Below are 13368 nucleotides of genomic sequence, written 5' to 3'. Positions count from 1 at the left end.
GCACATTGTTAATATGGTATTGAACTGACCCTGTATATAGTCACCTTACCCCTATACATATCTACCTCTATCACTCCAGTATCCCTGCACATTGTTAATATGGTATTGACCCTGTATATAGTCACCTTACCCCTATACATATCTACCTCTATCACTCCAGTATCTCTGCACGTTGTTAATATGGTATTGAACTGACCCTGTATATAGTCACCTTACCCCTATACATATCTACCTCTATCACTCCAGTATCTCTGCACGTTGTTAATATGGTATTGAACTGACCCTGTATATAGTCACCTTACCCCTATACATATCTACCTCCATCACTCCAGTATCTCTGCACATTGTTAATATGGTATTGACCCTGTATATAGTCACCTTACCCCTATACATATCTACCTCTATCACTCCAGTATCCCTGCACATTGTTAATATGGTATTGACCCTGTATATAGTCACCTTACCCCTATACATATCTACCTCTATCACTCCAGTATCTCTGCACGTTGTTAATATGGTATTGAACTGACCCTGTATATAGTCACCTTACCCCTATACATATCTACCTCTATCACTCCAGTATCTCTGCACGTTGTTAATATGGTATTGAACTGACCCTGTATATAGTCACCTTACCCCTATACATATCTACCTCTATCACTCCAGTATCCCTGCACGTTGTTAATATGGTATTGAACTGACCCTGTATATAGTCACCTTACCCATATACATATCTACCTCTATCACTCCAGTATCTCTGCACGTTGTTAATATGGTATTGAACTGACCCTGTATATAGTCACCTTACCCCTATACATATCTACCTCTATCACTCCAGTATCCCTGTACATTGTTAATATGGTACTGAACTGACCCTGTATATAGTCACCTTACCCCTATACATATCTACCTCTATCACTCCAGTATCTCTGCACGTTGTTAATATGGTATTGAACTGACCCTGTATATAGTCACCTTACCCCTATACATATCTACCTCTATCACTCCAGTATCCCTGCACATTGTTAATATGGTATTGAACTGACCCTGTATATAGTCACCTTACCCCTATACATATCTACCTCTATCACTCCAGTATCTCTGCACGTTGTTAATATGGTATTGAACTGACCCTGTATATAGTCACCTTACCCCTATACATATCTACCTCCATCACTCCAGTATCTCTGCACGTTGTTAATATGGTATTGACCCTGTATATAGTCACCTTACCCCTATACATATCTACCTCTATCACTCCAGTATCTCTGCACGTTGTTAATATGGTATTGACCCTGTATATAGTCACCTTACCCCTATACATATCTACCTCTATCACTCCAGTATCTCTGTACATTGTTAATATGGTATTGAACTGACCCTGTATATAGTCACCTTACCCCTATACATATCTACCTCCATCACTCCAGTATCTCTGCACGTTGTTAATATGGTATTGAACTGACCCTGTATATAGTCACCTTACCCATATACATATCTACCTCTATCACTCCAGTATCTCTGCACGTTGTTAATATGGTATTGAACTGACCCTGTATATAGTCACCTTACCCCTATACATATCTACCTCTATCACTCCAGTATCCCTGCACATTGTTAATATGGTATTGAACTGACCCTGTGTATAGTCACCTTACCCCTATACATATCTACCTCTATCACTCCAGTATCTCTGCACGTTGTTAATATGGTATTGAACTGACCCTGTATATAGTCACCTTACCCCTATACATATCTACCTCTATCACTCCAGTATCTCTGCACATTGTTAATATGGTACTGAACTGACCCTGTATATAGTCACCTTACCCCTATACATATCTACCTCTATCACTCCAGTATCCCTGCACGTTGTTAATATGGTACTGACCCTGTATATAGTCACCTTACCCCTATACATATCTACCTCTATCACTCCAGTATCTCTGCACGTTGTTAATATGGTATTGAACTGACCCTGTATATAGTCACCTTACCCCTATACATATCTACCTCTATCACTCCAGTATCTCTGCACGTTGTTAATATGGTATTGAACTGACCCTGTATATAGTCACCTTACCCCTATACATATCTACCTCTATCACTCCAGTATCCCTGCACATTGTTAATATGGTACTGAACTGACCCTGTATATAGTCACCTTACCCCTATACATATCTACCTCTATCACTCCAGTATCCCTGCACATTGTTAATATGGTATTGAACTGACCCTGTATATAGTCACCTTACCCCTATACATATCTACCTCTATCACTCCAGTATCCCTGCACATTGTTAATATGGTACTGAACTGACCCTGTATATAGTCACCTTACCCCTATACATATCTACCTCTATCACTCCAGTATCCCTGTACATTGTTAATATGGTACTGACCCTGTATATAGTCACCTTACCCCTATACATATCTACCTCCATCACTCCAGTATCCCTGCACATTGTTAATATGGTACTGAACTGACCCTGTATATAGTCACCTTACCCCTATACATATCTACCTCTATCACTCCAGTATCTCTGCACGTTGTTAATATGGTATTGAACTGACCCTGTATATAGTCACCTTACCCCCTATACATATCTACCTCTATCACTCCAGTATCTCTGCACGTTGTTAATATGGTATTGAACTGACCCTGTATATAGTCACCTTACCCCTATACATATCTACCTCTATCACTCCAGTATCTCTGCACGTTGTTAATATGGTATTGAACTGACCCTGTATATAGTCACCTTACCCCTATACATATCTACCTCTATCACTCCAGTATCTCTGTACATTGTTAATATGGTATTGAACTGACCCTGTATATAGTCACCTTACCCCTATACATATCTACCTCTATCACTCCAGTATCCCTGTACATTGTTAATATGGTATTGAACTGACCCTGTATATAGTCACCTTACCCCTATACATATCTACCTCTATCACTCCAGTATCCCTGTACATTGTTAATATGGTATTGAACTGACCCTGTATATAGTCACCTTACCCCTATACATATCTACCTCTATCACTCCAGTATCTCTGCACGTTGTTAATATGGTATTGAACTGACCCTGTATATAGTCACCTTACCCCTATACATATCTACCTCTATCACTCCAGTATCCCTGCACATTGTTAATATGGTACTGACCCTGTATATAGTCACCTTACCCCTATACATATCTACCTCTATCACTCCAGTATCTCTGCACATTGTTAATATGGTATTGAACTGACCCTGTATATAGTCACCTTACCCCTATACATATCTACCTCTATCACTCCAGTATCTCTGCACATTGTTAATATGGTACTGACCCTGTATATAGTCACCTTACCCCTATACATATCTACCTCTATCACTCCAGTATCTCTGCACATTGTTAATATGGTATTGAACTGACCCTGTATATAGTCACCTTACCCATATACATATCTACCTCTATCACTCCAGTATCTCTGCACATTGTTAATATGGTATTGAACTGACCCTGTATATAGTCACCTTACCCCTATACATATCTACCTCTATCACTCCAGTATCCCTGCACATTGTTAATATGGTATTGAACTGACCCTGTATATAGTCACCTTACCCATATACATATCTACCTCTATCACTCCAGTATCTCTGCACATTGTTAATATGGTATTGAACTGACCCTGTATATAGTCACCTTACCCCTATACATATCTACCTCTATCACTCCAGTATCCCTGCACATTGTTAATATGGTATTGAACTGACCCTGTATATAGTCACCTTACCCATATACATATCTACCTCTATCACTCCAGTATCCCTGCACATTGTTAATATGGTATTGAACTGACCCTGTATATAGTCACCTTACCCCTATACATATCTACCTCTATCACTCCAGTATCCCTGTACATTGTTAATATGGTACTGACCCTGTATATAGTCACCTTACCCCTATACATATCTACCTCTATCACTCCAGTATCTCTGCACATTGTTAATATGGTACTGACCCTGTATATAGTCACCTTACCCCTATACATATCTACCTCTATCACTCCAGTATCCCTGCACATTGTTAATATGGTATTGAACTGACCCTGTATATAGTCACCTTACCCCTATACATATCTACCTCTATCACTCCAGTATCCCTGCACATTGTTAATATGGTACTGACCCTGTATATAGTCACCTTACCCCTATACATATCTACCTCTATCACTCCAGTATCCCTGCACATTGTTAATATGGTATTGAACTGACCCTGTATATAGTCACCTTACCCCTATACATATCTACCTCTATCACTCCAGTATCCCTGCACATTGTTAATATGGTACTGACCCTGTATATAGTCACCTTACCCCTATACATATCTACCTCTATCACTCCAGTATCCCTGCACATTGTTAATATGGTATTGAACTGACCCTGTATATAGTCACCTTACCCCTATACATATCTACCTCTATCACTCCAGTATCCCTGTACATTGTTAATATGGTACTGACCCTGTATATAGTCACCTTACCCCTATACATATCTACCTCTATCACTCCAGTATCTCTGCACGTTGTTAATATGGTATTGAACTGACCCTGTATATAGTCACCTTACCCCTATACATATCTACCTCTATCACTCCAGTATCCCTGCACATTGTTAATATGGTACTGACCCTGTATATAGTCACCTTACCCCTATACATATCTACCTCTATCACTCCAGTATCTCTGTACATTGTTAATATGGTATTGAACTGACCCTGTATATAGTCACCTTACCCATATACATATCTACCTCTATCACTCCAGTATCCCTGCACATTGTTAATATGGTACTGACCCTGTATATAGTCACCTTACCCCTATACATATCTACCTCTATCACTCCAGTATCCCTGCACGTTGTTAATATGGTATTGAACTGACCCTGTATATAGTCACCTTACCCCTATACATATCTACCTCTATCACTCCAGTATCCCTGCACATTGTTAATATGGTACTGACCCTGTATATAGTCACCTTACCCCTATACATATCTACCTCTATCACTCCAGTATCCCTGTACATTGTTAATATGGTATTGAACTGACCCTGTATATAGTCACCTTACCCCTATACATATCTACCTCTATCACTCCAGTATCCCTGCACGTTGTTAATATGGTATTGAACTGACCCTGTATATAGTCACCTTACCCCTATACATATCTACCTCTAGCACTCCAGTATCTCTGCACGTTGTTAATATGGTATTGAACTGACCCTGTATATAGTCACCTTACCCCTATACATATCTACCTCTATCACTCCAGTATCCCTGCACGTTGTTAATATGGTATTGAACTGACCCTGTATATAGTCACCTTACCCCTATACATATCTACCTCTATCACTCCAGTATCCCTGTACATTGTTAATATGGTATTGAACTGACCCTGTATATAGTCACCTTACCCCTATACATATCTACCTCTATCACTCCAGTATCCCTGCACATTGTTAATATGGTATTGAACTGACCCTGTATATAGCTTCTTACCTTCTCCTGTTCTTTTTATTTCTTATTTTTATATCTCCTGTGTTTTTGTTCTACCTTGTTATTTTTAGTACTACATTGATATTGATTACTGCATTGTTGTGTTTAGAGCTTGTAAAAAAGGCATTTCACTGTACTTGTGGACGTGGCATTAAAACTTGAAAGTGAACATAAGAGAGAGAGATAACATAGTTAGAGAGAGGTAACATAGTTAGAGAGAGGTTACATAGTTAGAGAGAGGTAACATAGTTAGAGAGAGGTAACATAGTTAGAGAGAGGTTACATAGTTAGAGAGAGGTAACATAGTTAGAGAGAGGTTACATAGTTAGAGAGAGGTTACATAGTTAGAGAGAGGTAACATAGTTAGAGAGAGGTTACATAGTTAGAGAGAGGTTACATAGTTAGAGAGAGGTAACATAGATATAGAGAGGTAACATAGTTAGAGAGAGGTAACATAGATAGAGAGAGGTAACATAGTTAGAGAGAGGTAACATAGAGAGAGGTAACATAGTTAGAGAGAGGTAACATAGTTAGAGAGAGGTAACATAGAGAGAGGTTACATAGTTAGAGAGAGGTAACATAGTTAGAGAGAGGTTACATAGTTAGAGAGAGGTAACATAGATAGAGAGAGGTAACATAGTTAGAGAGAGGTAACATAGTTAGAGAGAGGTAACATAGATAGAGAGAGGTAACATAGAGAGAGGTAACATAGTTAGAGAGAGGTAACATAGATAGAGAGAGGTAACATAGATAGAGAGAGGTAACATAGTTAGAGAGAGGTAACATAGTTAGAGAGAGGTAACATAGAGAGAGGTAACATAGTTAGAGAGAGGTAACATAGTTAGAGAGAGGTAACATAGAGAGAGGTTACATAGTTAGAGAGAGGTAACATAGTTAGAGAGAGGTTACATAGTTAGAGAGAGGTTACATAGTTAGAGAGAGGTAACATAGTTAGAGAGAGGTTACATAGTTAGAGAGAGGTAACATAGAGAGAGGTAACATAGTTAGAGAGAGGTTACATAGTTAGAGAGAGGTAACATAGTTAGAGAGAGGTAACATAGTTAGAGAGAGGTTACATAGTTAGAGAGAGGTAACATAGTTAGAGAGAGGTAACATAGTTAGAGAGAGGTAACATAGATAGAGGTAACATAGTTAGAGAGAGGTTACATAGTTAGAGAGAGGTAACATAGTTAGAGAGAGGTAACATAGTTAGAGAGAGGTAACATAGTTAGAGAGAGAATACATAGTTAGAGAGAGGTAACATAGTTAGAGAGAGGTAACATAGTTAGAGAGGTAACATAGATAGAGGTAACATAGATAGAGAGAGGTAACATAGTTAGAGAGAGAATACATAGTTAGAGAGAGGTAACATAGTTAGAGAGAGGTAACATAGATAGAGGTAACATAGATAGAGAGAGGTTACATAGTTAGAGAGAGGTAACATAGATAGAGAGAGGTAACATAGTTAGAGAGAGGTTACATAGTTAGAGAGAGGTAACATAGTTAGAGAGAGGTAACATAGTTAGAGAGAGGTAACATAGTTAGAGAGGTAACATAGATAGAGGTAACATAGATAGAGAGAGGTTACATAGTTAGAGAGAGGTAACATAGTTAGAGAGGTAACATAGATAGAGGTAACATAGATAGAGAGAGGTTACATAGTTAGAGAGAGGTAACATAGATAGAGAGAGGTAACATAGTTAGAGAGAGGTTACATAGTTAGAGAGAGGTAACATAGTTAGAGAGAGGTAACATAGTTAGAGAGAGGTAACATAGATAGAGGTAACATAGTTATAGAGAGGTAACATAGTTAGAGAGAGATAACATAGATAGAGAGAGGTTACATAGTTAGAGAGAGGTAACATAGATAGAGAGAGGTAACATAGTTAGAGAGAGGTTACATAGTTAGAGAGAGGTAACATAGTTAGAGAGAGAATACATAGTTAGAGAGAGGTAACATAGTTAGAGAGAGGTAACATAGATAGAGGTAACATAGATAGAGAGAGGTTACATAGTTAGAGAGAGGTAACATAGTTAGAGAGAGGTAACATAGATAGAGGTAACATAGTTATAGAGAGGTAACATAGTTAGAGAGAGATAACATAGATAGAGAGAGGTTACATAGTTAGAGAGAGGTAACATAGTTAGAGAGAGGTAACATAGATAGAGGTAACATAGTTATAGAGAGGTAACATAGTTAGAGAGAGATAACATAGATAGAGAGAGGTTACATAGTTAGAGAGAGGTAACATAGTTAGAGAGAGGTAACATAGTTAGAGAGAGGTAACATAGATAGAGAGAGGTAACATAGTTAGAGGTAACATAGTTAGAGAGAGGTAACATAGATAGAGGTAACATAGTTAGAGAGAGGTAACATAGTTAGAGAGAGGTAACATAGATAGAGGTAACATAGTTAGAGAGAGGTTACATAGTTAGAGGTAACATAGATAGAGAGAGGTAACATAGATAGAGGTAACATAGTTAGAGAGAGGTAACATAGTTAGAGAGAGGTAACATAGATAGAGGTAACATAGTTAGAGAGAGGTTACATAGTTAGAGAGAGGTAACATAGTTAGAGAGAGGTAACATAGTTAGAGAGAGGTTACATAGTTAGAGAGAGGTAACATAGTTAGAGAGAGGTAACATAGATAGAGAGAGGTAACATAGAGAGAGGTAACATAGATAGAGAGAGGTAACATAGTTAGAGAGAGGTAACATAGTTAGAGAGAGGTTACATAGTTAGAGAGAGGTTACATAGTTAGAGAGAGGTAACATAGTTAGAGAGAGGTAACATAGATAGAGAGAGGTAACATAGAGAGAGGTAACATAGATAGAGAGAGGTAACATAGTTAGAGAGAGGTAACATAGAGAGAGGTAACATAGATAGAGAGAGGTAACATAGTTAGAGAGAGGTAACATAGATAGAGGTGACATTTAACAGTCTGTTCAATTGTTTTAATGCTAACCATGGTACCTCTCTCTTTCTCTATCTCTCCCCCGTTTCTTCTCTTCTCTCTCTCTCTCTCTCTCTCTCTCTCTCTCTCTATGATGGTGTTGTTGATGGACCCCTGGGTTTTCTCTCTCTCCTCCGTCCTCCCATCCTGAATCTGTTCATCATGGTTCCATCTGCCTCTCTACCTCCAGGAAACAACCCAAGGTACAGTATGACATGTAGTTAATCTGTCTAAGGTACAGTATGACATGTAGTTAATCTGTCTAAGGTACAGGATGACATGTAGTTAATCTGTCTAAGGTACAGTATGACATGTAGTTAATCTGTCTAAGGTACAGGATGACATGTAGTTAATCTGTCTAAGGTACAGGATGACATGTAGTTAATCTGTCTAAGGTACAGTATGACATGTAGTTAATCTGTCTAAGGTACAGTATGACATGTAGTTAATCTGTCTAAGGTACAGTATGACATGTAGTTAATCTGTCTAAGGTACAGTATGACATGTTGTTAATCTGTCTAAGGTACAGTATGACATGTAGTTAATCTGTCTAAGGTACAGTATGACATGTAGTTAATCTGTCTAAGGTACAGTATGACATGTAGTTAATCTGTCTAAGGTACAGTATGACATGTAGTTAATCTGTCTAAGGTACAGGATGACATGTAGTTAATCTGTCTAAGGTACAGTATGACATGTAGTTAATCTGTCTAAGGTACAGTATGACATGTAGTTAATCTGTCTAAGGTACAGTATGACATGTAGTTAATCTGTCTAAGGTACAGTATGACATGTAGTTAATCTGTCTAAGGTACAGTATGACATGTAGTTAATCTGTCTAAGGTACAGTATGACATGTAGTTAATCTGTCTATGGTACAGTATGACATGTAGTTAATCTGTCTAAGGTACAGTATGACATGTTGTTAATCTGTCTAAGGTACAGTATGACATGTTGTTAATCTGTCTAAGGTACAGTATGACATGTAGTTAATCTGTCTAAGGTACAGTATGACATGTAGTTAATCTGTCTAAGGTACAGTATGACATGTAGTTAATCTGTCTAAGGTACAGTATGACATGTAGTTAATCTGTCTAAGGTACAGGATGACATGTAGTTAATCTGTCTAAGGTACAGTATGACATGTAGTTAATCTGTCTAAGGTACAGGATGACATGTAGTTAATCTGTCTAAGGTACAGTATGACATGTAGTTAATCTGTCTAAGGTACAGTATGACATGTAGTTAATCTGTCTATGGTACAGTATGACATGTAGTTAATCTGTCTAAGGTACAGTATGACATGTAGTTAATCTGTCTAAGGTACAGTATGACATGTAGTTAATCTGTCTAAGGTACAGTATGACATGTAGTTAATCTGTCTATGGTACAGTATGACATGTAGTTAATCTGTCTATGGTACAGTATGACATGTAGTTAATCTGTCTAAGGTACAGTATGACATGTAGTTAATCTGTCTATGGTACAGTATGACATGTAGTTAATCTGTCTAAGGTACAGTATGACATGTAGTTAATCTGTCTATGGTACAGTATGACATGTAGTTAATCTGTCTAAGGTACAGTATGACATGTAGTTAATCTGTCTAAGGTACAGTATGACATGTAGTTAATCTGTCTAAGGTACAGTATGACATGTAGTTAATCTGTCTAAGGTACAGGATGACATGTAGTTAATCTGTCTAAGGTACGGTATGACATGTAGTTAATCTGTCTATGGTACAGTATGACATGTAGTTAATCTGTCTATGGTACAGTATGACATGTAGTTAATCTGTCTAAGGTACAGTATGACATGTAGTTAATCTGTCTATGGTACAGTATGACATGTAGTTAATCTGTCTAAGGTACAGTATGACATGTAGTTAATCTGTCTATGGTACAGTATGACATGTAGTTAATCTGTCTAAGGTACGGGATGACATGTAGTTAATCTGTCTAAGGTACAGTATGACATGTAGTTAATCTGTCTAAGGTACAGTATGACATGTAGTTAATCTGTCTAAGGTACAGTATGACATGTAGTTAATCTAAGGTACAGTATGACATGTAGTTAATCTAAGGTACAGTATGACATGTAGTTAATCTGTCTAAGGTACAGTATGACATGTAGTTAATCTGTCTAAAGTACAGTATGACATGTAGTTAATCTGTCTAAGGTACAGTATGACATGTAGTTAATCTGTCTAAGGTACAGTATGACATGTAGTTAATCTGTCTAAGGTACAGTATGACATGTAGTTAATCTGTCTAAGGTACAGTATGACATGTAGTTAATCTGTCTAAGGTACAGTATGACATGTAGTTAATCTGTCTAAGGTACAGTATGACATGTAGTTAATCTGTCTAAGGTACAGTATGACATGTAGTTAATCTGTCTAAGGTACAGTATGACATGTAGTTAATCTGTCTAAGGTACAGTATGACATGTAGTTAATCTGTCTAAGGTACAGTATGACATGTAGTTAATCTGTCTAAGGTACAGTATGACATGTAGTTAATCTGTCTAAGGTACAGTATGACATGTAGTTAATCTGTCTAAGGTACAGTATGACATGTAGTTAATCTGTCTAAGGTACAGTATGACATGTAGTTAATCTGTCTAAGGTACAGTATGACATGTAGTTAATCTGTCTAAGGTACAGTATGACATGTAGTTAATCTGTCTAAGGTACAGTATGACATGTAGTTAATCTGTCTATGGTACAGTATGACATGTAGTTAATCTGTCTAAGGTACAGTATGACATGTAGTTAATCTGTCTAAGGTACAGTATGACATGTAGTTAATCTGTCTAAGGTACAGTATGACATGTAGTTAATCTGTCTAAGGTACAGTATGACATGTAGTTAATCTGTCTATGGTACAGTATGACATGTAGTTAATCTGTCTAAGGTACAGTATGACATGTTGTTAATCTGTCTAAGGTACAGTATGACATGTAGTTAATCTGTCTAAGGTACAGTATGACATGTAGTTAATCTGTCTAAGGTACAGTATGACATGTAGTTAATCTGTCTAAGGTACAGTATGACATGTAGTTAATCTGTCTAAGGTACAGTATGACATGTAGTTAATCTGTCTAAGGTACAGTATGACATGTAGTTAATCTGTCTAAGGTACAGTATGACATGTAGTTAATCTGTCTAAGGTACAGTATGACATGTAGTTAATCTGTCTAAGGTACAGTATGACATGTAGTTAATCTGTCTATGGTACAGTATGACATGTAGTTAATCTGTCTAAGGTACGGGATGACATGTAGTTAATCTGTCTAAGGTACAGTATGACATGTAGTTAATCTGTCTAAGGTACAGTATGACATGTAGTTAATCTGTCTAAGGTACAGTATGACATGTAGTTAATCTAAGGTACAGTATGACATGTAGTTAATCTAAGGTACATTATGACATGTAGTTAATCTGTCTAAAGTACAGTATGACATGTAGTTAATCTGTCTAAGGTACAGTATGACATGTAGTTAATCTGTCTAAGGTACAGTATGACATGTAGTTAATCTGTCTAAGGTACGGTATGACATGTAGTTAATCTGTCTAAGGTACAGTATGACATGTAGTTAATCTGTCTAAGGTACAGTATTCCATGTAGTTAATCTGTCTAAGGTACAGTATGACATGTAGTTAATCTGTCTAAGGTACAGTATGACATGTAGTTAATCTGTCTAAGGTACAGTATGACATGTAGTTAATCTGTCTAAGGTACAGTATGACATGTAGTTAATCTGTCTAAGGTACAGTATGACATGTAGTTAATCTGTCTAAGGTACAGGATGACATGTAGTTAATCTGTCTAAGGTACAGGATGACATGTAGTTAATCTGTCTAAGGTACAGTATGACATGTAGTTAATCTGTCTAAGGTACAGTATGACATGTAGTTAATCTGTCTAAAGTACAGTATGACATGTAGTTAATCTGTCTAAGGTACAGTATGACATGTAGTTAATCTGTCTAAGGTACAGTATGACATGTAGTTAATCTATCTAAGGTACAGTATGACATGTAGTTAATCTGTCTAAGGTACAGGATGACATGTAGTTAATCTGTCTAAGGTACAGTATGACATGTAGTTAATCTGTCTAAGGTACAGTATGACATGTAGTTAATCTGTCTAAGGTACAGTATGACATGTAGTTAATCTATCTAAGGTACAGTATGACATGTAGTTAATCTGTCCAAGGTACAGGATGACATGTAGTTGACATGCAGTTAATCTGTCTAAGGTACAGTATGACATGTAGTTAATCTGTCTAAAGTACAGTATGACATGTAGTTAATCTGTCTAAGGTACAGTATGACATGTAGTTAATCTGTCTAAGGTAGGGTACGACATGTAGTTAATCTGTCTAAGGTACAGTATGACATGTAGTTAATCTGTCTAAGGTACAGGATGACATGTAGTTAATCTGTCTAAGGTAGGGTACGACATGTAGTTAATCTAAGGTACAGTATGACATGTAGTTAATCTGTCTAAGGTACAGTATGACATGTAGTTAATCTGTCTAAGGTACAGTATGACATGCAGTTAATCTGTCTAAGGTACAGTATGACATGTAGTTAATCTGTCTAAAGTACAGTATGACATGTAGTTAATCTGTCTAAGGTAGGGTACGACATGTAGTTAATCTAAAGTACAGTATGACATGTAGTTAATCTGTCTAAGGTACAGTATGACATGTAGTTAATCTGTCTAAGGTAGGGTACGACATGTAGTTAATCTGTCTAAGGTACAGTATGACATGTAGTTAATCTGTCTAAGGTACAGGATGACATGTAGTTTTCTGTCTAAGGTACAGTATGACATGTAGTTAATCTGTCTAAGGT

The 13368-nt window shown here is 37.2% G+C and overlaps 1 protein-coding gene across 1 annotated transcript in view; it reads left to right on the top strand.

The window, feature by feature from the left end:
- LOC106596042 (kinesin-like protein KIF13A) overlaps positions 1–13368 on the top strand; it is a 298962-nt gene that overhangs the window by 75725 nt on the left and 209869 nt on the right. The window contains 1 exon segment of the mRNA XM_045719221.1: positions 8696–8708. Coding sequence (XP_045575177.1) covers positions 8696–8708 — 13 coding nt within the window.

This window comes from Salmo salar, chromosome ssa05, assembly GCF_905237065.1.
Source record: "Salmo salar chromosome ssa05, Ssal_v3.1, whole genome shotgun sequence".
Classification (NCBI taxonomy): Eukaryota; Metazoa; Chordata; class Actinopteri; order Salmoniformes; family Salmonidae; genus Salmo; species Salmo salar.
This window is presented reverse-complemented; position numbering and strand designations above follow the sequence as displayed.